The 25,826-nt window shown below is 43.0% G+C and overlaps 1 protein-coding gene and 1 long non-coding RNA gene across 4 annotated transcripts in view; one reads left to right on the top strand and one right to left on the bottom strand.

Annotated features, from left to right (window-relative positions):
- Positions 1-14,769: 14,769 nt before the first annotated feature.
- Positions 14,770-18,398, bottom strand: LOC134299237 (uncharacterized). The gene is made up of 2 exons (XR_010006420.1): positions 18,311-18,398; positions 14,770-15,105 (listed from the first exon to the last, which is right to left on the bottom strand). It is a non-coding gene; the product is annotated as an uncharacterized LOC134299237 (long non-coding RNA).
- Positions 15,713-25,826, top strand: part of sh3bgrl2 (SH3 domain binding glutamate rich protein like 2) — a 36,980-nt gene continuing 26,866 nt past the window's right edge. Inside the window, exon 1 of one of the 3 annotated variants that reach the window (XM_003215679.4) lies at positions 15,713-16,048. In XM_003215679.4, coding sequence (XP_003215727.1) covers positions 16,004-16,048 — 45 coding nt within the window. In that variant the 5' untranslated portion in view covers positions 15,713-16,003. Of the gene's footprint in view, positions 16,049-16,176; positions 18,424-25,826 lie in introns of those variants that run through there. The other 2 variants (XM_062981414.1, XM_062981411.1) reach the window with 2 other exon arrangements.

Raw genomic sequence — 25,826 nt, 5'->3', positions numbered from 1 at the left:
AAGGTGAGGGCAATTCTAGATGCCTTGGAATTTAGTTCTCCATCTGTTAATCTAAGGTCTGAGCCAAAAGGAAATCAGTCTTCCTTATGCAGCCATGAGACCAATCTTTTAAAATCACCTGCTGTGGCACTTAGTCTTAAGTCCAACCGCTCTAGCCAGGTATCTAAGCTAAGGGAGTGTGCATCATCTAAACATAGCCACTCTAGCAAGTCTTCTGCTGCTGGGAGTGCCATCTCTTCCCTAGCTGCCTTGCACATTAAGGAGGCTGCACGTCTAGAGCTAAAGAGCAAGGTAGCGGGGGCGGAGGCTGATGCTAAGGCAGCTGATCTCACCCTTCCCTTTAAAGAAGAAGAGCAACGACTGCAAATAGAACAGGCCCGTAGACAAAGCGAAATGCAAATAGAACAGGCCCGTAGACAAAGCGAAATGCAAATAGAACAGGCCCGTAGACAAAGCGAAATGCAAATGGAACAGGCCCAAAGGCAAGGTGAAATAGAAATGCTTAGAATAAGGATGGATGCTACTGCCAAAAAGGTAAGGGCTGAGACTTTGGCCAAGGCCCTAATTGAGCCACTCACAGAAGAAAATGTAAGTCAGTTGCCGAAGCAGGACCCTTCTTCCAAGGTGCTTGTGCATCTTAATAGCTTAAACAGCCAGTTTTCGGATGAGGAACAGGAAGACTTCTCTCCTTACCCAGAGCAGGGCCCCAAAGTCACTTTTGAGTTTCCTGCAGAGCAGAGCGTCATAGCGGGGAGCTCACCCTTGCCCGAGCTACCTGTGCCTCCTGCTAAATCCCTAGGTCAGTCAATCAGGGCCTCAAGGCCAAGTGCTAGTTGGCCCTTACAGACAGCTGCACAGGGAGCCACCGATTCGTCAGTGGTCGATGTCATCCCTCCAAGAGGCCAAAGGTTGACGCAAGGTGCACGGTGGGAGTCCACTCCACAACAGCAAACTCCTCAATTGTTCCCTTCGACGCCAGAGTCCCAGCTTGTCTCCATCATCAGAAGCCCCAGAAGAGATCTTAAGGACAAGGGTGTCGAAAAGTTTTCGGACAAGCCTGAGGAATTTCTTCTCTGGAAGGCCACCTTCCAGAGAGCAATCAGAGACTTAAAGTTATTGCCTGAGGAAGAACTGACTCTTCTGGCTGCATGGTTGGGCCCAGCCTCATCCTCACAAGTTAAGAAGATCTACGCAGCCCACGTAGCCGATCCCGACAAAGCCCTGGAAAAGGCCTGGGCCAGGTTGCAGCAGAGGTATGGGGCCAGCACAGAGATTGAAGCATCTCTTATGGACAAGCTCCAAAGGTTCCCAGCTTTGAAACTCAAAGACTTCAAACTCTTGTGGGACCTCAGCGATCTCCTTACGGAATTAGAGTCGGCCAAGGAGAATCCAGAACTGCCCGGTTTGAAGTGCCTCGATCAGCACCTGTCCCAGAGGCAGATCTTGACCAAGCTGCCCTTCACTTTGCAAGAACGCTGGGGACAGGAGGTCTTCAACTACAAGGAGGCCCACTCCCAGGCATACCCTCCATTTTCTCATTTGGTCCAGTTCATCACCAGGGCGGCCAGAGAAAGGAATGATCCGCAGACGGGCCTCCCCACCTTATACCAAGGGACCCAGCCAGAGAAGGCACCTAAAGTGGAGAAAAAACCATCCAGAGAGGCCAAAAGACCGGTTAGTGTTAAGGCTGTTGAAACTCAGCACAGGGCCAACGAATCCAAGTCAGAGGTGAAGGAGGTGCTCTGCCCCATTCACCAAAAGCCTCACAGTTTGGCCAACTGCCGGGAATTTGGCAAGAAGCCTTATAAAGAAAGACAACAGATTGTACAGAAGCTGGGCATATGTTTTAGGTGCTGTGGAGCAACTCCTCACTTTGCATCCAACTGCAAAGAGGACGTCAAATGCGCAAGGTGTAACAGCCTTAAGCATTGCACCGCGATGCACAACTCTGACGCTGTCTCCCGCGCCAAAGGGGACACGTCTTCCAAAGAAGGGTCATCTACTGAAGCCACCAACATGCAGACCGCGTCACGGATGCAGGAGGATGCTCCATCGGTTGCCTGTACTGAACTATGCTCTGACGTGCACCAGTTCAGAGTCTGCCATCCCATCTGCCTAGCAGATGTATATCCAGCCAGAAGACCTTGGCTTAAAAAGAGACTTTACGTGGCTTTGGATTCACAAAGCGACGCCTCCCTGGCGACTCCAGAGTTTTTCCAACTGTTTGACATAAAAACCCAGACGGTCGACTACACCATGTCCACCTGTGTAGGGAAGAAGAAGTTGCAGGGTCGCATAGCATCCGGCTTTGTTGTCTCCTCTTGTGACCAGAAGAGACTGTTCGAGTTACCAGACCTCATTGAGTGTTCCTCTATTCCCCGGAACAAAAGGCAGATTGTCACCAGAGAAGTCGTGGAAGCCCATCCTCACTTGCGAAAGCTGAAGAACGCCTTACCTGCTTTCCGTCCAGATGTGGACATTGCCCTTCTGCTTGGTGCGGACTGTCCGAACTTGTTCTATGTGAACGACCAAGTTAAGGGACCTCCAGGGGCGCCCATTGCTCAGCTGCTACCACTAGGCTGGACAGTTACAGGCCCAGTGTGCATAAATAGGATGCACCCTCCATCGTCGGTGGGCACTCGTCAAGCGCACGTGCTTCAAGGCAGTCGCCCCACACTAATGCATAGCTGTTTGAGTCATATCTCGGTCTATTGTCAGGGGATAACACCAGAGTATTCTTCCATCTTTGAAGTCTCCGAAAGGGATGAAACTACAGCGCTTTCCAAAGATGAACAGAGGTTTTTAGAGATCATGAACTCTCAAGTTTCCCGGAGTCCCGAGGGAAATTGGATAGCCCCTCTGCCTTTTAAAGCAGAAAAACCCACTTTGCCAAACAACAGGCATGTGGCAGAAAATAGACTCTGGTCACTGAAGAAGAAGATGCAGAAAGACCCCAAGGTAAAGGAGCAAATCGTTGGCTTTATGGAAGACATGTTCCAAAGTAACTACGCCGAGGTCTCTGATCAAAGTGAGGTCAATGAAGAAAACTGGTTCCTGCCTTTCCATAAAGTCACGCATCCCCAAAAGCCTAACAAGGTCCGAATTGTATTCGATGCCAGTGCCGCATGCCAAGGCATTTCTCTTAATAATGTTTTGCTAAAGGGACCAGATCTTTTAAACAGTTTGCTTGGAGTCATCTTGAGATTTAGAGAGAAAGAGTTTGCTGTTATTGCAGACATCCACAAGATGTTTTACGCCTTTTTAGTTCGTCCTGATCATCGCAGGTACCTCAAGTTTTTGTGGTACGCGGACACTCAAAATTTGTGTGACGTTCGGGTTTTTCAGATGCGCGTACATGTCTTTGGAAATACCCCGTCTCCAGCCGTTGCAAACTACTGCCTCAAAAGAACCGCAGATGAGTTTGGGCACCAGTTCAGTCCAGAAGTCGCCAGCATAGTTAACCACAACTTCTACGTGGATGATCTTCTGGTTTCGTTTGACTCCGTTCATCAAGCCATCCAAATAGTGCATGAGCTGCAGGCTTTGTTAAAAGGTGCCAACATTCGCCTGCACAAACTATTATCCAACAGCAGACAAATCTTGCAAGCCTTTCCCTCCGAAGACTTAGCGGAAAGCAATGTTCATGAGTTATTCAAAGGGTTAAGCTCCCAGTCTAGTTTAGGACTTCTCTGGGATGTAAAATCGGACCATCTTTCGTTAAGAGCATCTAAATTTCAGTTTGTGAACACTAAGAGACAGATGCTTTCCGCCATCAATGGGATATTTGATCCCTTAGGCATAGCTGCTCCTGTCCTGATCACTGCTAAACTTCTGTTCAGACAGGTGATCCAAGAAAAAATAGGATGGGATCAAGAGCTGTCTCAATCAATAAAAACGGCTTGGTCAAACTGGACTGCCCAAGCTGAAGGCCTGGAAACCATCGCAGTTCCCAGACAATTTGCGCCCTGTAAGGTAATGATAGAACCCACCACAGAACTTCACATCTTCTGTGACGCATCTGAGCGAGCTATAGCAGCTGTGGCATACATGCGACAAAAGGACAGAGATTTTTGTCACTCAGGATTCATCATGGCAAAGGCTAAAATAGCTCCTATGGGAACTTCAATACCCCGGCTGGAATTGTGTGCAGCAGTTCTTGCTGTCCAGCTCTGGCGCATCATCCAGCAAGAGATAGGAGACTTGTTTCAAGATGTCCATTTCCACACGGACAGTACAGTTGTGCTTGGTTACATCAACAACACAACCAAAAGATTCAAGGTGTATGTGGCTAATAGAATCAACAACATTCTATCCAGTTCTACGCCTAGCCAGTGGCACTACGTCGCCACCAGCAACAACCCAGCTGACATCGCTTCCAGAGGAGCTTCAACTCAACGAGTGTTAAGTTCAAGTTGGCTGACAGGCCCCAGATGCTTGACCGAAGTCAATTTTCCATCAGCCTTTTCTCCCACCGATAATACAGAATTGCCCGAGTCCGTTCCAGAGGTGAAAGCTTGCAAGATGACCACAGAAATCAAGATGGGCCAAAGATCTTGCCTGGAACCACACCGTTTTGAATGTTTTTCGGAGTGGTACAGTCTTCTTAGAGCAGTTGCTAGGCTTATACATCGTTTAGCTTGCAAAGATAGTGAGCCTTTACAGGTCCAGGATATGATAAAGGCTAAGAGCGTCATATTCAAGTCAGTACAGAGATCTGCTTTCAAGCAGGAAATAGCTAGGCTAGAGCAAGGGCTCAACATCCCTAATCAAAGTCTTCTAAATGAGTTAAACCCATTTCTAGACAAGGAGGGTATTTTGAGAGTTGGAGGAAGGTTAGCCAAAGCTAAACTCAAGGCGTGCATAAAAAACCCCATCATCATACCCCCTAATAGTCACACTGCATTGCTGCTCGTTCGGCATCACCATGAAAGGATCCATCATCAGGGTAGAACTCTAACTGAGGCAGCCCTTAGAAATGAAGGTCTGTGGGTAGTTAATGCCAAAAGGTTGGTCAACAGTTGTATTTTCAAATGTGTTAAATGCAGGCGCCTTAGGCGAAACTGTCAAAGTCAGTTGATGGCAGAACTACCTCAGGATAGGACTTTGACAGACCCACCCTTTTCCCATGTGGGAATCGATGTGTTTGGTCCTTGGGAGGTTGTCACTAGGAAAACCAGGGGTGGTGTTGTAAATAACAAGAGGTGGGCAGTTTTGTTTACTTGTTTAGTAATACGAGCTGTCCATATAGAAGTCATAGAAGGGATGGACACTTCATCATTTTTAAACGCATTAAAAAGGTTCATAGCCCTCAGAGGGCCAATTAAGTCAATTTGGTCGGACTGTGGCACCAATTTTGTAGGTGCGACCAAAGAACTCAATTGTGTGTCTAGGTTTGGGAGAGACCCAAAGGTTCAGAACTTTACGAATACTGAACAAATTATGTGGACTTTCAATGTTCCTCACGCCTCCCACATGGGTGGTGTTTGGGAGAGGATGATTGGTATTAGTCGCAAAATCCTTAATGCCATGCTTTTGAGTCATAGGTCATTGACGCATGATGTTTTGGTGACACTTATGGCGGAAGTTACCGCAATTATCAACAACCGGCCGCTGGTTCCCCTTACCAGTGACCCTGAGAACTTACAACCACTGACTCCTGCACTTATTTTGACACAAAAGGTGCCAGGATGGAAGGACATCATGTTGCCAGTTCCGGACGGAACTCACCGTGCCCTGTGGAAACAGGTGCAGTCCTTGGCCAACCACTTTTGGAAAAGGTGGAAAGCTGAGTACTTAAGCCAGCTTCAAGCTAGAAGAATCTGGCAAAGCCCACAGGACAACATTGAGGTTAACAACGTTGTGTTGTTAAAGGACAAAGACTTGCCCCGCCATGCATGGCCCATGGGCATTGTATTAAAGACCTTTCCTTGCCCGGATGGTAAGGTCAGGAAAGTTCAATTAAAGACTTGCAACAGAGACAAAGTGTCCATTTTGGACAGACCAATTAGTGACCTCGTGTTGCTTATTGGAGATGTTTAAAGTTCTAGTGTTTGTATTGTCATATGTGCAAAGGTGTTTGTATGTTTTTGAGTGGTAAATTCCCACATCCTGGGAATTTAAGCGGGGAGTGTTCCGTCCCCCAGGACGATGGTTTGCCTTACTTATTGGTCGTTTGTTTGTTTTCCCTCCTTTGCATTTTGTTTCAGCCTCTGGCTGCAAAAGCCCAGGAAAGGTGGCTTGAAGTCTGCAAGAGCTGGCTGCAGTTTTCTTTGCAATGATTGGTCAAAGAGTACAACATCTTAGGACCGCCCTTTTTACCAGGGTCTAGTCTCCATTTTAGAGTTTCATTCTGGCTATAGTCTTCCAACGTGCTGGAGCTGTGCAAGGCTAACTGGGACAAATCATCCTCAAAACCAGGCCAATCTAAGCCTATCCAAATTAGATAAGTATTGAATTATACTGATCTGGAATAGGAAATCTAGTTAGAGGAGCAGGGTTATTCCATCGCTTCTAGAACTAATCTTTGCTGTAAAGATAGGGAAGGAAAGAGTTTCTCCTTCTAATATAGACAGCGTGATTAGGGTATAGTGGTTTTATAATCACCTTTGCCTTCTGGAACCAGGGATAATTCTGCAACTAAAACCTATGGAAATTTGTTTCATTTTCTGCAACTTTAAGATCTGTGCCAGGTTTACAACCTTGTATGAATAAACATCCTTTTTTGAAGTTCTCCAGACTCAGTCGTTCAATATTTTAGGACAGCTTATAGGGATTTGCAGTTCGCCCGGATAAAGGACGGCACGTTTCAGCTTTATAGTTTTTTATTATTGTCTGGCGGACGGCACACTCAGGTTTTAATGGAAATGAACGCCTCCAGTAAAAATGAATTAATTTGGAATTAATTCAGTTTCCTTTGTTTGTTCCAAATTAATTAGATACCCCATTAGACTCGGGCCTTCCTGAAAGGCCTGAGTCTAATGGAGTATTGGTTCTGTGGAGAAATTCTGGGTAGTCCCGGGAGCCCAAAGGCACGGGATGGTGCCCCCCAAGCCCCCAATTTAGCCCCTAAAAGTTAATTAAAAGGTACCCAGCCACCATAACTTTTCTTTTTGCTTCATCCTGGCATGAGGGGAGGGGTCACGAGGAGAGATTTTCCTCCTCACCCCTCCCATCTCCTGATGATGTGAGGAGGGAAGTTATGGCGGCCAAGTACCCTTTAATTAACTTTTAGGGGGAAATTGGGGGTCTTCATGCCATCCCAATGTTAAAAGCCTGGGTTTTCTTGTAGAGTGGGGACTGAAACCCATGCTGAAGCAGGTTATTTAAGCCTGCTTTGGTGTGGATTTTAGTCCTGTGTGGAAGTGCCCTGAGATCATTCTATTGAGAGTCCTGCTACCTAATTTCAGCCAATGGATGATGTGATGTCATAGCAATGATGTATATAGGATCTACCTGTTATTTTGATCTTCTGGGTAGAAGGAGATTACAAGCAGTCTCCAAGTTATGAACAAGATGGATTCTGTAGGTTTGTTCTTAAGTTGAATTTGTATGGAAGTTGGAAAAGGTGCATTTTTTAAAGTGTAACTCCAGCTGCATGCACACACACACACATACTTTTCACGTTTGAAATCTTGAAAATATTTCACCTCACTTTATGTCCCTGTGATTGTTGGATTTTGAAAAAATTGGCGAAAAAAAGGCTGGTGATAAAGCTTCAGTGGAGACCCTTTTTCCTCATGATAATAACTCTTCCAGGAGTGAATTTCCCTTCCAAGGAGTAGATTTCTCTCACTTCCTGTTGTCTCACCCCCGTTCTTAACTATGAGCCATTTGTAAGTTGGATGTTTGTAACTCAGGAACTGCCTGTCTCATTAAACTGTACTCAAAAAAGAGTCCAAATTCATTTATAACACAACAGCATCTGTCTCGTTTGCGCTGTTTCACCCAGGCTTTGCATACAGTATGCAACAAGGATGTTAGTAAGTCATCTGGGGCATACATGTCACACTGCAGTATGCCAAACCAATAATGTCCCTACCTCAAACCAATCTGGTTTGAAATTGTGTGTGAATGTACCTTGAGTTCATCTGTCAGTTTATGGCAACCCCATGGATTTCATAGGGGTTCTTAGGGAAAGGTTTTGCCAATTCCTTCCTTGAAAATTAGTCTCCTTTTCCAAAATCATTGTGTGAAACAGTTGAAAAACATGGGCAGGATGTGTTTGTTTCAGGCAGGAACTGACACTGGCATCTGCATGTTTATTTAGTTATAATTAAATGTTATACCTCTTTTGCATGAAATAATAAAGACCTCCAAGGCTTGACCAAAAATAGACAATAAAACTACCACCAATAAATCTATACAAAAATAAGTAGAAATAATAAATAACCCCCCAAAGCCCAATGGAGATATTGGGAATACTAGATTAGTAGGCACAACACCAGAAAATCGCCCCTTGGTGTCCTAGGCACCTCCAAATGTGTTGGACATAGCCTTCCAGCACAACTGTGATGGCTGTGGATAATTAGAGTTGTAGTCCAAAACACTAGTTGAAAGTGGCTCGATGGTAGAAACCTGTCTGAGAGATGTGCAAATATGGATATGTACAGAGCTCCTTTCTTGCCCCTCTTAGTATATGTGGGTTCTCCAAATAATAATTTCCTTCTTTTCTTCCTTGTCTTGTGACAATATAAAGATAGTGTTAGACTCTAGTTCAAAGGACTAGCATGATCAGAATCCTCATTAAGCACCCTGCAATTATTTCCGAAGCCTCTAAGTGGAGCTTCAGCACTGAACCAGGTGATGGCTTTGGGATGGTAGGAGTCAACCATAAAAAACCTAACTGCTGTGCGTGCCATCATTTTTTGCTAGCTATAGAGACCTTTTCTTGAATTAAAGCTCTTTGTTTTCCTCCTTTACATGATTATATATATTATATCTGCACTCCTATGTGCTGTTTCCATGGAATCAAGTACTCTTGAACCCAGAATCCTTCTGAGAAGACATGCATATGACTTTACAGTTGAGGAAATGTACTGTGTGCATTAATGATGTCAGCCAGTTTGACAGTCTGAATATGGATTAGGAATTAAGTTGCCTGGTCAGGACTCTTCCGGAGCCTAAAGGTTTAGAGGGCCAAACCATAAGGACTAAGGATGAGCCATGTCTGATATCACCGGAGGTAGGTTCTGGTGAAGCTGCATGAGTGATGTTACATGCTAATGCACTGGGCATTATGCATTAAGTATCAACTACAGGAAGTGAATATGGACAAGGAGTCACTCTTTCCCTTAATTTGTCATGTGAGTCTACAGACTTCTGCCAATGTTTTGCATCTGGTGGACCCCAGATTCACATAGGGGCCCTTCCACAAAGTCATATAACCCAGAATATCAGGCAGATAATCTACAATACAGTGTTCCCTCACTACTTCACGGTTCACTTTTTGTGGATTCGCTGTTTCACGGTTTTTCAATAATCTCTAAAAGACTATTATAAAGCATAAAAAATACAATTTACAGCCTACGGAAGGAGAAGTCAAAGGGAGAGAAAAGAAGCCCAAGCGGCAACAGGAGGAGAAGCAGGTGATTTATCAACACAGGATTGGTTGATAAAGACTTAAAATAGGGTATAACTACTAAAATAATGTATAAATATTAAAATAAATATAGTGTCCCTACTTCGTGGATTTTCACTTATTGCGGTGGTCCTGGAACCTAACCCCAGCGATAAGTGAGGGAACACTGCATCTGCTTTGAACTGGATTATCTGAGTTCACACTGCCATATAATCCAGTTCAATGTGGATTTTATGCAGCTTTGTGGAAGGGGCCATGTGTGGTGTTATTCTTTGAATTTTCCACACAATGCAAAGAATTGTATGACACAATAAGAATTACAGAGAACAGGATCACAGACTCATAGAATCAAAATGTGTGAGAAAAGGTTGAAGGATCTGAACATGTTTAGCTTGATGAGACTATGGGCCCTTCCACACAGCTCTATATCCCAGAATGTCAAGGCAGAAAATCCCACTGGGTTATCTGAGTCCTCACTCAGATAATGTGGGATTTTTCTGCTTTGATATTCTGGGATATAGGGCTGTGTGGAAGGGCCACTAGGTTCTTTCCACACAGCTGAATAAAATCCCACATTTTCTGCTTTGAATTGGAATATATTGCAGTGTGGACTCCAATGACGCAGTTCAAAGCAGATATTGTGGCATTTTCTGCCTTGATATTCTGGGTTATATGGCTGTGTGGAAGAGCCCGAAGATTCATGAGTGGCATAGCTGCCCATTTTGAATGTCTCAAGAGGAGGAGGGTACGGACTTATTTTCTGTTGCCCCAGACGTAGGACCAAGTCTAATGGTTTTAATATATAGGAGGGGAGATTTTGCTTGAATTTTAGACAGAACATCTTGATATAAGAGTGGTTTGGCAACAGAATGAATTGCCTAGGGAAGTAGTGGGGTCTCCTTCACTGGACACTTTCAGAAAGAGGTTGGAAAGTTACATGCCAAGATGATTTAGCTCAAGATCGTGTACTGAACAGAAGATGGACTTGATGGCCCACGTGGCTCCTTTCAACCCTGTTTTTATGGCTCTATGTTCATTGTTAATACCCCATCTACCAAATTGTGTTCAGTCTTTGTCATGTGACTCAACATTCAGTGTATGCATTTGTACTACTTATTGGCATGGGCATCTAACATGCATTACTAGAAATAGCTGCATCCTTTTTCATCTGCAATAAGACCCCCAGGAGCACATAGAAGGAAAATAAACTTTTGATACATAAAGTGAATATTACATCCATCTTTGATCTATAGATACATCATCAGATGCTTCTCAGTGTTCCTGTCATATCTGGTACATTGGTGATTGCCTCATCAAAAGCTTCTCTAAGTAATAAACAAGTGCATATAGAAATTGAACTAGAACATGGAATAGGAGAATCATTAATCAGGGGAAATGAATCATTATAAAGGAAGAAATGGAACATAAACATTGCTGTATGAGAGTGACGCCTCTTCCACACAGCTGAATAAAATCCCACATTTTCTGCTTTGAACTGGAATATATGGCAGTATGGACTCAGATAACCCAGTTCAAAGCGGGTATTGTGAGATTTTCTGCCTTGATATTCTGGGTTATATGGTTGTGTGAGCTAAAGTGGGCAGGAATGATACATTTTGAATCTGAAAATTAAAACCTAAGAAGAAATGCAGTGGCATTAATAGCGAGAAGAGCTGTAGCAAAAGGAACCAAAGGATATAATGCAATGTCTGATTGAATAATATTGACAGGATTTCAGGTAAGTTTTATACTTTGTATTTATGCAGTTTTTAAAAATTATTAATACTGCTAATAGTTCTATTGCTAATGCAAATAAAATGGGGGAAAGTGGAATAGCTTACTGAGTTCATCTGTCAGTGGTTCTCAATTTATGGGTCCCCAGATGTTTTGGCCTTCAACTCCCAGAAATCCTAACAACTGGTAAACTGGCCGGGATTTCTGGGAGTTGTAGGCCAAAACACCTGGGGACCCACAGGTTGAGAATCACTGGCCTAAGTGAATGATTGAGAATCTATTGAATTTACACATACTACAACATTTTTATTTTCATATAATTTATTTATTATTGAAATGAACCTGTCTCCCATATTAATTTTGAAAAGTAAATATTCACAAGGTGGCCAAAAGCTTTCAGCGCATCCAATACTATTATAGTAAGTGGGTTTTTTTAATGGGATTGACTTGCCTGGATTATATTTTAAGATCTTTTTATGCAGCTAGCTATTGTCCTACTGGCACAAAGCTACTTTGGTCTGGGTTGATATATGTCATTACAAATTTATTTAATCTTTGAGGAATAATTGATGCAAATATTTTTGGTCCTGATTAAGTAATACAGTATTATTACTCTATAAGCAGATACAGATTGTGTGTTTTAGCAAAGTCCTATTTCTGCTCTATCCCTGGAATCTGGTATTTTCCCTCCTAGTAATTTTTCATATCTACATCCTACACCACTGGAGAAATTATACTGTTTAGCCAGTATTACACCACCTGACATCCGCCAGGAAATAGCACCCAACAATGAAAGTACCAAGGCAGTGACATCTCTGCCCCATCCCCTGTTCAGATATCAGCCAGCAAAGCAATGCCTTAAATCAAGAAACAGTTTTCTAAGATCTACAGAGATACTCACAGGAATACCTCAGCAAGTAAGAGTCCAAAAGTGGCAGGCTAAAACCCGGAACCTCAATCCATGGCTGAGACCAGTTGAGAGACTCCCTCCTGGGCACACAGAAGATTGAGCGACATGGAAGGCACTGAACAGACTGCGCTCTGGCACCACGAGATGCAGAGCCAATCTTCGGAAATGGGGTTACATGGTGGAGCCTGTGACATGCGAGTGTGGAGAAGAGCAAACCACAGGCCACTTACTACAATGCATTTGGAACCGTGCCACATGCACAATGGGGGACCTTCTCACAGTGACACCAATGGCACTCCAAGTGGCCAGATTCTGGTCAAAGGACATTTAGTAAAATGTCAAGTTTTTAACTTTGTGTTTCTAAATACTGTACAACCGTACCCTTGGTTTCGCTTCTGATATGATAAAAAAATAAACCAAGCACTGGACTTAGAAAGAGATTGTGCAAAATCTTCCTGGTGACAAAAGGGGGGGGGGGGAATTAATCCATTCTCCCAATTTAAAGTTTGTTATATAATTATAGTTATACAGTATTGGCTCATTATCGGGCTTTCCATGTTACTTTGTAGATATGGAAAAACAATCTGATTCACTGTGTGACTGTGCCCAGTATACCCAGTGGGCAGAGGGCTGGAAAATTACATTATTACTCCAAAACAGCCTTCCCTTTGGTCTCCAATTCTGCATGAAGCCTGCAAGCAGTCTAATAGTTCCTTCCTACGCATCTACTTGTGCTACTCTCAGCAGTGACAGTTATAATAAGGCAGGGTGGACTATGTCTTTTGATCTTTATCAACATTATATCGTGGGCGGTAGAAAGAGAGACTTTTTTCCAGGCCTTTTGGTGATTCATGGTGGTGTTTACTTTGGCTGATAATCAAAAGTAGCTGAAAGCTTCTACATCAGTGGGGAGGTGAATACGTGAATACTTTCCTTGTATTAGTCTAGAATTTATAGGAGTGATCCAAAGTGCTGACCCCTATAGTTTCAGACCCTTGGATAGTTCCTTGAGTTTGCAAGACCATAAAAGGTCTGTTAATAGCAAGGTATCTAGGGGTGCATTACACTGTAGAATTAATGTAGTTTGAAACCATGCCATTGCTCCATGCTATGGAGTCATGGGAGTTGTAGTTTGGAAAGCACTCAACAGACCTACTAAAGTCTTGCAATCTCAGGCTTCTTTAGCTGAAGGTGCACCTATGCTGTAGAATTAATGCAGTTTGGCACCACTTGAACTGTCATGGCTCAATGCTATGGACTCATGGGATCTGTAGTTTTACAAGGCCTTTAGCCTTCTCTGCCAAACTACAACTTTTCATTTGTGCACAAATGAGAAAACTTTTTAAAACCAACTCTGTTATACAATCTTATTTTAAAAAAAACCCCATAGGCAAGCAAATGAACTCCCACTGAACTCTTGTTTCAAACTCTAAACCAATTTGGTCCCAGTGGAATGGATTTACATGTAAGGCTTCAATTCTAAACACACTAAAAGAACAATCCTATAATCCATTTACACCAGGGAGGCACCTTTGTCAGCACAGCATGGTGCCAGGTCTGGACAGTATGGGATAAACCATTCAGATAGGGGGAGAATGCCACCAATTAAAAATATTGTGCATCAAGTTACTTCGGGTTATGTATATAAGGGCGCATCTCCATGGGAGAATTAATGCAGTTTGGCACTTCTTCTACTGCCATGATTCAAGGCTATGGAACCATGGGAGTTTGTTGCCTTCTGGCAGAGAAGGCTAAACAGCTTGTAAAAACTACAACTCAAATAATTCAATAGCTTTGAATCATGGCAAAGTGGGGTCAAACTGCATTCATTCTGCAGTGTAGATGCATTCTTAAGAAGTATATGAAATGTAAATGAATCTCTTGTTTTGATTTGGATCCCATTTTCAGTCTATCAATTACAGCATGTATAGGCAAATATTCCAAAATCTCAAACACTTCTGATTGCCAGCGTTTTGATAAGGGATACTCAACCTGCAACAATGACAACAACAACAACAATAATAACAATAATTTGTTATTTCCTCAAGGCTGGAGGCTCCATTGTATATGGGCAAAATATTGCAAAATACTGAACACTTCTGGTCCCCCTGTATTTTGGATAAGGGATACTTAACCTGCTAATTAATAATAATAATAATAATAATAATAATAATAATAATAATAATAATAATTTACCCACCTCTTCTCAAGGATGGAGGCTCCATTATATATAGGAATGTTTAGTCCTTGGCATTTCAAAGGAACTAAAAGACAGAAATGTGTTGAAAAGATAAAAAATAAACGTATCAAGAAAACTTTCGTGTTGAATTAGGTGATCTCATTTTTAACTCTTTAAGGGTGTGTGTGTGTGTGTGTTTTTTTTTGCTATGATGTGTATTGTGTCTTCCATGCATTATTTCATACTAGCATATCAGGGCCAGCTAACACCCCCCAACAAAGCATTCCCTCAGGCAGGAAGCAGCCAAGCTTTGACGCTGCATGGTCATTTGATGCTACTCAAGCTTGCCAATTGTAATAATAATAATAATAATAATAACAATAAAACTTTATTTATACCCCGCCACCATCTCCCCGCGGGAACTCGGGGCGGCTTACATGGGGCAGAGGCCCAAACAACATAAGGACAAAATAAACAACAACATAATACGAATCACAATATAAAAGATAAAAACAGTAATACAATATGAAGCAAGAATATTATAACAGTTAAAAACCAATGTGTTGTGGAAGGCTTTCATGGCCGGGATCACAGGGTTGTTGTATGTCTTTCGGGCTGTGTGGCCATGTTCCAGAAGTATTCTCTCCTGACGTTTCGCCCACATCTATGGCAGGCATCCTCAGAGGTTGTGAGGTCTGTTGGAAACTAGGGTTAAAAACCAGTCAACTGAAACAGCAATACAAGGGTAAATAGTTGCATTTAAAACACATAAATGGTAAAGACATAACAAATACAGGATAGATTATTAAAACCATCTGGGCCTGATTAGCTAATGAATGATTGTAAGGTGGCCTCCAACAAGACAAGAAGTCTTTCTCCCATCCTGGACTTTCCACAGATAGATAAACCCCACTTGCTTAATGACCATACAGCCTGGAAAACTCATAATGATTCCGGCCATAAAAGCCTTCAACAACACAAAGTTATTATTATTATTATTAGTAGTAGTAGTAGTAGTATGTTTTTTCTCTCCCACAAAACGAATCAATACACTGGGAGCTGAACATTTTAAGCAGATCAGGTATACAGCTTATTAATTACAGGATTCCTCATAGGTTGTAATGCAGAGCCTGGCTTTAAGCCTCTATTGTTTAGGTAGGTGTGTTGATTTGGTTCTCCCTTTCTGAACTGGAACTCCTCCTTGCATGTTTGTGGGTTTGTTTTGGGGCTGTGCCTCTTTTTTTCTAGTGGCAGTGCTGGTCGGGACTACATTTCCCAGGCTCCTCCGTGCGGCCCTTAATCCCCACCCTCGCTGGCTTTTTATCTCTTGCTCCCTGGAGCAACGGAGCCTTGCTTATCGCGGGCTCCGTCCTTTTTTGCTGGAGGCACAGAAGAGGCGAAGGGAGGCGAGGAGGGAGCTGGGCTGCTGCTGCTGCTGCTGATTGGCTCTGCCTTTGGAGAGGAGCCTCCCTGGCTGCCCAGCACCACTCACCTTTACCTTTAAAGCCGCAGGAGGAGCTGGTGCCAGGCGGATGTAGTAGGAAGGCAGGCAGGCAGGCAAGGAGCAGAAGGAAGGAAAGGAAAAAAGCAAGAAAGGAAGAAGATGGTCATCCGTGTCTTCATCGCCTCCTCTTCGGGATCCGTGGCGGTGAGTGGAGCCAGAAACGGAGGGTTTTGGTGCATCTCTACACTGCTGAATCAATGCAGTTTTGACCCTGGGACGTGTAGATCGGTGCTATTTTAGCAAGGAAGGCTCTGTAAAGCTCCCCGGATCCCGTAACACCATGGTATGGGGTCCTGGAAGTTGTAGCTTTGCAAGTACCTCACCAAACTACAGATCCCAGGTCGCTTCTCCCTTTCTGGGGTTTTTCCTAGGCAAGGAATCCTCAGAGCTGGGTTGCTGTGGCCATGGCCATGTTCCAGAAGCATTCTCTCCTGACGTTTCGCCTATGGCGGGCAGAGGTTGTGAGGTCTATTGGAAACTAGGCAAGTGGGGTTTATATATCTGTGGAAGGTCCGGAGGGGGGAGAGAAATAACTCTTTGTCTGTTGGAGGCCAGTGTGAACGTTGCAATTAATCACCTTGATTAGCATTGAAAAGCCTTGCAGTTTCAAAGCCTGGATGTTTCCTGCCTGGGGGAATCCTTTGTTGGGAGGTGTTAGCTGGCCTACTGATAGATAAGCCCTCGGCTTATCTGTGGACTCCCATGCAAACGCTAACCAAGGCAAAGCCTGCTTAGCTTCCATGCATGAGACCCAGGGTGCAAACACACTGTGGAATGAATGCAGTTGGACACCACTTTAGCTGCCCTGGTTCTGTGGGATCTTGGGGCTTTTACCATTTCTTGATCCTTCTCTGACAAGGAATGCTGGTGTATCATCAAACTACTGCTCCCATAACAATGAGCCATATGCTGTTCATTCAACAGCATAGAGGCAAACCTGTGTCTTCCAGCCTCTATTTATTTGTGGGGTTTCTCTTAGGCAAGGGATCCTGAGAGGTCGCTTCCTTTGAAAGCCTAATCTTCTTTTTACCCATCCAAAACATTCTGTAGGTGGTCATTTGATTCTTGGATTGCAACTCAGGATACATCTGCACTGTCGAAGTCATGCAATTTGATACCACTTTAACTGCCGCATCTCAATGCTATGGAATTTGTAGTTTGGTGAGGAACCATCACTCTTTGGCAGAGAAGGCTGAAGGCTGAAGACGTGTTGTCAAAGGCTTTCATGGCTGGAATCACTGGGTTGCTATGAGTTTTCGGAGTTGTATGACCATGTTCCAGAAGCATTCTCTCCTGACGTTTCACCCACATATATGGCAGGCACCTTCAAAGGTTGTGAGGTCTGTTGGAAACTAGGCAAGGGAAGTTTATATATCTGGGAAAGGTCCAGGGTGAGAGAAAAGACTCTTGTGCGAATGTTGAATAGCATTAAATAGCCATGCAGCTTCAAGGCCTGGCTTGAGTAGCATTGAATAGCCTTGCAGCTTCAAGGCCTGGCTGCTTCCTGTCTAAGGGAATCCTTTGTTGGGAAGTGTTAGCTAGCCCTGATGGTTTCATGTCTGGAATTCCCCTGTTTTCAGGGTGTTGTTCTTTATTTACTGTCCTGAGTTTAGAGGTTTTTAAAACTGGACTTTCTGCAGATATAGAAACCTCCCATGCATAGTTTCCAATATACCTCACAACTACTGAGGATGCCTGCCATAGATGTGGGTGAAACGTCAGGAGAGAATGCTTCTGAAACATGGCCGTACAGCCCGGAAAATTCACAGCAACCCAAGGTTGAAGACCTTTATCAAACTACAAATCCCAGGACTCCATAGCACTGACCCAAGGCAGTCAAACTCAGGTCTAACGGCATTCATTCTACAATGTAGATGCTCTCTTTCTCAGTCCCACAAAACCATCACCAATCAATAGCTTGCCCTAAATCATGAAACAAGACTTGAAGGCACACAACAGTAACCGATCTATATATATAAAAGAGTAATGGCATCAGGGCGATGCACAAAACAACAAAAGTAAAGGCCCTCCAACCTTGAAATTTGGCCACATAACCCATTATCCACGGCTCCAGTAAGATACAGCACAATTAGATGCCAAACACAATCACAGGGCCAACAAAAGCCCAAAAACCGCAACAGGCGATCTGCGCCTGCGCGCACACCGCCCTCTCCTCCCTTCCCGCGCGTGCACACACACACACATCATCCTCACCCAGGAAGCTTCACAAACACCTAGCCATAGCTGGGCCTGGGCTGAAGGAAGGCAGGAAGGTGGATTCCTCTGCCCTCTCCCCCTCAATCTCCTCCCCCCTCAGGGTCCATGGAGGGTCGCCGAGCAGCCCCCTCCTCCCGCCCCTCTCCCCTCCCCTCAGCGCCAGGAAGGCCCCGCGGACCCCCGCCTCACCCTCTCTCCTCCTCTCGGCCTCGGCCTTCCTCCTACCGGGCCCTCCGCAGCGCCGTCTGCACCCTTGCCCGCCTCAAGGACTTCTTCCCGGGTTCTTCTCTGAGGACTTCAAGGTGAGGGGGGAAGAGGAGGGCATGGCCCTCGAGCAGGCCTGGACCTCCCCTCCAGTTGTTTTGGATGCCAACCCCCACCCTTCCCGGCCTCAGGCCCCTTCCTTTTCCCCCTCACCCGGTTAACGGCTGACGGGGGGGGGGGGAGGAAAGAGCCTCAGGCTAGGAAGGGTGGAAGTTGGCGCCCAAAACAACTCGAGGGAAGGCCCAAGTTGGCCCAGGCTGAGCCCCCCCTTTTCTGTTGTTATTGTGGTTGTTGTTGTTCTCACCCACAAATGACAACCCCTCCAATGCCTCAGCATCACCCCTTTTTTCCCTCTCAAGCCCTATCGCCTTCACCTTTCCCTTCCCTGTCAATAATAATTATTATTAATATAATAATAACTGGTCATCATTTAAGAATGTAATAGTAACCAATAATAATAGTAATTTATTATTGTTATTATAACAGTAATAATCATTCAACAATGCAATAATAACTAATCATAACAAGTTATTATTATTACAACTATAATAAACATTCAAGACTGTCATAATAATAATTATTATAACACTGATAATCATCCAATAATGTATTAACAATTCAAAATAAGAGTAAATTATTATTATTATTACAGTGATAATCATTCACAAATGGAATAATAATTATTAGAACATTGATAATCATTCAACAATATAATAATAACTAATAATACTAACTTATTATTTTTATAACACTCTGAAATCAGGAAAATTGGGAATGCCACAAAACAAACTATCACAGCCAGCTAACACCTCCCAAGAAAGGATTCTTCCAGAAAGGAAGCTCACAATGCAGTGAAGCAGTGTGTATTACCAGACATATTATTATTATTATTATTATTATTATTATTATTATTATTATTATTATTATGCTGCTGTGAACCGTAAAAATGAATACGATCTGGCTCCAAGTATTCAAAAACAATAAAATCAATATATAAAAATTACTCTGCTATAATAAAACAGAACAATACAATCTCTAAAATCAAAACACTACATAAAGAACAACAATCTGAAAACAGGGCCATTCCACACAGGAAACAATCAGGGCCAGCTAACACCTCCCAACAAAGTATTCCCATCATCAAAGTCTGGCAAATCTTCTCTTTTCTGAGACCCACACACAATAGAAGCACATAAAATATCGCGAACAACACCACTCTCAAAACAAGGGAATTCCAGACAGGAAACAATCAGGGCCAGCTAACACCTCCCAACAAAAAATTCACTCAGCCAGAAAACAGCCAGGCTTTAAAGCTGCAAGCCCATTACATGCTAATCATTCTCCCTAATTCCAACATTCATACTTCCCTCCAACAGACAAATACAATGAGAAATATTGTATATTCACAACCTTGAGAAAATAATCTCTTCTGATGGCGCAGCGTGTTAAACCGCTGAGCTGCTGAACTTCTGCACCCAAAGGTCGCAGATGAACACAGCCCCCACTATTAGCCCCACCTTCTCCCAACCCAGAAGTTCGAAAACATACAAATGGGAGTAGATGAATAGGTGCCTCTGCGGCGGGAAGGTAACGACGCTCCATGCAGTCATGCTGACCACATGACCTTGGAGGAGTCTACGGACAACGCCGGCTCTTCGGCTTAGAAATGGAGATGAGCACCAACCCCCAGAGTCAGACACGACTGGACTTAATGTCAGGAGAAAACCTTGACCCTTTACCTTAACTACCACCAATTCCTCAATACTTTATTTCCCAGACCACCAGACTTCGCCACAGCAACGCGTGGCCGGGCACAGCTAGTTAGTAAATAAAGCAAGTGGAATAAAGGAAGTATTGCTATGACAGGGCTCTGTCCTTTTGCAAACGCTTTTATTGCACTTGTTTTGGTCTTTTTTCTCTCCTGAGGTTATAGGTGGAGCCCATGTCTGGTGAATGTTTCATCTTATCGTCATACGGGAACTTCTTTGGGTTGGGCTGGAATGTGGTTTCATCATTACATATTATTTTTGCTCCTGGTGTACTGCTGCTGTTGATGCTTTCACTCTGCCTCTGGGAGAGATAGATGGCCTTTAATTCCAAAACGCCAGGACCTCTTTCTTGTTTTACTACAGTTTGGAGCTTTCAGAAAAAGGAGGCAAGGTGGCCTTATGGGTTTCCCTATGAAAGAAGAGGGGCAGGTCTCTGAAAATCAAGGCATAATCATTAATAATGCTCTATTTACTTTTTCTTTTTAAATGGACCTCCATCTGTTCAAATGGCTTTGGGGCAGGAGGCTGTCAGATGTGCTCAAATAACCGCCTGTTGAAACTGCAGTCTTTGTTATGCAAATATACTTGAGTGTCAATTGAACTGAAGCAATTACTTCTGAGCCAATGTATGGAGAGTTGGGATGCACACACCCCAAGTCAAATCTTTATAAAACGGCTAGACGAGATGGCACATCATGGAAGATGAAAGGATAGGTTATAAATTATGAACTTAGGTGGAAAAATGTATTTTTAACCAGCTGCACAGATCTTTAGTTTAGGCAAAGGCATATGTTTATACTTAGGCTGGATATACACTGCTATATAATCCAGTATCTGATCCCAGATTATCTGCTTTTAACTGGACTTTGAGTCTACACTGCCATATAATCCAGTTCAAATCAGATAATCTGGGATCAGAAATGGGATTATATGGAAGTGTAGATGGGGCCTGAGTCACCTGTAAAAAGCATAAACCAGTGGTCTTCCAAGATGAGATGGGATGTGGGGCCTTTAGGGTATTTATACTTGTCTGTACAAGGAAGTGTAGAATCTATGTATGCTAAATGATTTATGAGCTTGGATAAAAATTTTGCTTATTATCTTTTGGACTTTTTAGCTTGAATGTTCAGTATCTTTTATAGGCCTTTGCTATCAGTAAAAACATAATTAGATTGATATGCCCTAAAGACCCCAGATTCTGTCTATTCTCTGACATAAGCAGGGTCAGATCTGGTTAGTATTTGGTTGGGAGACCACAAATGAATACCAGATGCTCCAAGGCTATATAGTATTTCAAAGGAAGAAGAATAGCTGAGATGAAAGACCTGAGTCTTGATGTTTGTAACATTACTTACATTATTAGATTTCATTGTCAATATTGGTAAGCAATGACTAAACATGATGGTTATGCTATATCTGTCTACTATTTAAGGGTCTTTGAATGTTTTTACAATTCCTTTTTACTTGATTTATCAGTTGCATTGAAATACATTTGTGTATAGCCAGAACTCCAGTAAAACTATTTTTGAACTGTTGAAAGAGGAGTAAAATGGCTAAAGTATAAGTCATCAGCAATTAATGAAATTGTACACCTACGCTTGGAAGTCAAGGCAAGAGTTTATATTGCAATTTTATGTTACAGTAAAACACTAGACCAAAATAGTCTAAAATAATACATTGATATTAAATACAAATTACTGTCGAGACATGCTTGCTTGGGATTAAGTTCTCTTTTACTATTCGGCACTTCTTGAATAAACATGTTTATGATCACGCTGCACACCTTAAGCAGACGTACCTCAGCTGATCTATCAATTAAGCCTTTTAGCCCTAGTTTATAAAATTACAATTTGTTAGAAGTATAAATAACCAATTAAATAGCCTAGCAGCTTCAAAGCCTGGCTGTTTCCTACCTGGGGGAATCCTTTGTTGGGAGGTGTTAACTGGCCCTGATTGTTTCATGTCTGGAATTCCCCTGTTTTCTGAGTGTTGTTCTTTATTTACTGTGCTGATTTTAGAGTTGTTAAATGCTGGTAGCCAGATTTTGTTCATTTTCATGTTTTCATCCTAAACCCCTGGGCAGGAAACAGCCAGACTTTGAAGGTGCCAGGCTATTTAATGCTAATCAAGCTGGCCAATTGCTACATAACTAATCAATCTTTTTGTAATTAAAACCTTACTGAAGTCTAGCCCACCACCTTAAAATTGTAAATTCTCTGGAACAAGGCAGGTGAGCTTTGGACCTCTGCGATAACGTCATTTTCCATTGCCCCAACAGCCCTGCTAATTGTAAGGGGTGACTGGAGTTTTAGTCCAACGACATAGGGAGGACCATATGATCCTCAGCGCTGCTCTTCAACTATCTTGTAGATGTTGACTGAGGTTCTTGCAAAAATGCTAGCTTGAGTTTAACTTGATATTTGCAAAAGCATTGGCACGTAACCCCTGTGTGTGTATATGTATGCATGCTTTCCAGTCACCTCTTAATTTAATGTGTTCAGTGTGGAAAATATTACAAGTGGGCCCTGCAAACACAGTGTTACAGCACAAAATATTTCCTGTTTGAGAGTTGGCCCTCTGCATTCCAGTTCTTATACCCCCCCCCCCCCGTTACCATTTCATGAGCCCCTGGGAGGGCTCCATTCTCAGTGAGTACAGTGCTTCCTCACTACTTCGCGATTCCCTTATTGCGGATTCACTCAATAAACTTTAAAAGAATATTATAAATCATAAAAAATTACAACTTACAGTCTAAGGAAGGGAGGAAGGAGAAGCCAAAGGGAGAGAAAAGGAGCCCAAGCGACAATGGGAGGAGAAGGAGGCGATTTATCAACATACGATTGGTTGATAAAGACTTAAAATAGTGTATAACTACTAAAATAATGTATAAATATTAAAATAAATATAGCGCCCCTACTTCGCGGATTTTCACTTATTGCGGGTGGTCCTGGAACCTAACCCCAGCGATAAGTGAGGGAACACTGTAATTTTAAGTTGTGATCTTTTTGTCCTTTTGGAAACTTACATAAAGGGTGTCAAATTAATTTTCACTAAGAGCCACATCAGCCTTCTGGTTGCCCTCAAAAGGCTGTTGAATTAATGGACAGAGAATCCATGGATACAGAGGGCCAACTATAATTTTTTTACATAGTCGCCAGTGCTCTTTAATTTTTTCCCAACTAAATCCCCCAGATGTCGTTGAATGACAACTTCCATCATAGAATCATAGAATAGTAGAGTTGGAAGAGACCTCATGGGCCATCCAGTCCAACCCCCCGCTAAGAAGCAGGAAATCGCATTCAAAGCACCCCCGACAGATGGCCATCCAGCCTCTGTTTAAAAGCCTCCAAAGAAGGAGCCTCCACCACAGTCCGGGGCAGAGAGTTCCACTGCCGAACAGCTCTCACAGGAAGTTCTTCCTGATGTTCAGGTGGAATCTCCTTTCCTGTAGTTTGAAGCCATTGTTCCGCGTCCTAGTCTGCAGAGCAGCAGAAAACAAGCTTGCTCCCTCCTCCCTATGACTTCCCCTCACATATTTGTACATGGCTATCATGTCTCCTCTCAGCCTTCTCTTCTGCAGGCTAAACATGCCCAGTTCTTTAAGCTGCTCCTCATAGGGCTTGTACTCCAGACCTTTGATCATTTTAGTTGCCCTCCTCTGGACACATTCCAGCTTGTCAACATCTCCCTTCAACTGCGGTGCCCAGAATTGGATCACTTTTGATTATCTGCCATGCAGCCTGGGGACTATGAGAATTGCAACCCAACAGCACTTGTGGCTCTGAAATTGGGGAAAGGTTAAAGGGACATTTTAACACCAGACATCATATCCAAAAGACATCGTATCCAAAAGCTAGGACAATTCAAACCCCATTGTCCTGACTAAACAGAACAATTTGTAGCCTCTCAGATGTTACTGTATCACAACTCCCATCAGCCCTAGTCATGACGTTTAATGATGAGGAGTAGGGGCATCTGCAGTATAACATAAAGTGGCATGGTGGGCTAGATTTGGCCCACAGGCCTGGGGTTTGACACATGCACCTTATATGAACCCAGGTGTGTTGGTACTTCTCATACGTTACCATTTGGGCTCCATAAAAACAAGTAATTCAAAAATTTAGATCACCATTAAAAATTGGTCTTTTTTAACCCGAGAGAATGTCTCTATGGTCAATTTCTGTTAGAAGCTGAACATAGCATTGCATTGGAAGACCTAGAGATTCCTAGAGATAACGTTTCAAAAATCAAATCTGTGAAAAATCGAATCCACCAAAGTCAAAACTTGATATTAATCCAAGGTAAAACTCTTTACATGATTATCCTCTTTGTTCTCATGCTGGGAGAAAAATGGGGCATAAATAGAAATAAAGAAATACAGGCAGTACAACTCATAGTTAAGAATGGGGGTGAGACAACAGGAAGTGAGAGAAATCTACCCCTTGGAAGGGAAATTCACTCCTGGAAGAGTTATTATCATGGGGAAAATGTGTCTCCGCTGAAGCTTTATCACCAATCCTTGTTTCCACAACAAGCAACATTTTTCAAAATCCAATTTCCACAGGGACAGAAAGTGAGCTGAAACCTTCTGAACAGGGACAAAGACAGCAAAACAAACATCACAGGGGTGTTAACTTTTCCCTTTGCTATCCTAATCTTATATATATCAAGACAGAGAGGGAGATGGCTGGAATTATACTTTAAAATGTACCTGTTCTGATTAACATACAAATTCAATTTAAGAACAAACCTGCAGACCCCATCTTGTTCGTATCTTGAGGACTGTGAATGGATCCCAGGATTTTATCAGGAGTAACATCAGAAATCATTCTTAGTACAGTATGTCTTTTTTGTGGGACAGTATAATATTTCTGTGGGCAGTGCATCGTGGTTAAAAATCCCTATCCTCTTCCATTGTTACATTTTTAAATCCTTTTGAGAGGATAATCTGTATTTCTGAAAGAGTAACCAAGTGTAAAGATATATCTATGTAAACACACTAATGTAAACATGCTAATGAGAGATAGGAATTATATTCTTATAGGATAACGATCTCTGTTTTAGTAAAACTGGCCCTGAGCTTGGTTTCGTAGACAAACACACATGGGTTCCCTGAATCTTACATTCCTACTGGAAGATCTTTAGCAAGATGATATTTTGTGTTCAGTTCATTTGCCTGGTGAAGGCGGATGCTCTCGATCAGATCTGGCAGGAAGCATACGCTGCATTCGGTAGCTGTGTGCTAATGGCCAATAACAACTAATTATCCATTTGAGGAGCCTGCTGCGTAAATATAAAATCTTTTCAGAACTTGCACAATGCATGGTCATTTAGCACTCACAATAGAAGCATTCGCCCCCATTATAACTGTAAGCCCGTTTTTGGCAGTTGGTTCATGTGATGGAAATGCAACACTAAAACTGTTTGTTGCATTTTTTAAAAAGTGTTTTTTTCAAGGAGGAAAGAACAGATGTTTTCTTGCTGTGGGATACTGATAAGACATATTTAGGATGCTGGGCATGAGCTTCAGTTCAGAGCACTGGGGGTGGGCAAAACCTAGCATTCCAGAGGTTGGACTGCAGCTCTCAGCATTCCTCTCCATTGACTATCCTGGCTAGGGCAGATGAGGGATGCAGCCCAACTTCTGTGCAAACTTCAGGGAGGAAGACCAG

Source organism: Anolis carolinensis, chromosome 1 (assembly GCF_035594765.1).
Source record: "Anolis carolinensis isolate JA03-04 chromosome 1, rAnoCar3.1.pri, whole genome shotgun sequence".
Lineage (NCBI taxonomy): Eukaryota > Metazoa > Chordata > Lepidosauria > Squamata > Dactyloidae > Anolis > Anolis carolinensis.
The sequence above is the reverse complement of the archived record's forward strand: the minus strand, read 5'-3'. Positions and strand labels throughout refer to the sequence as shown.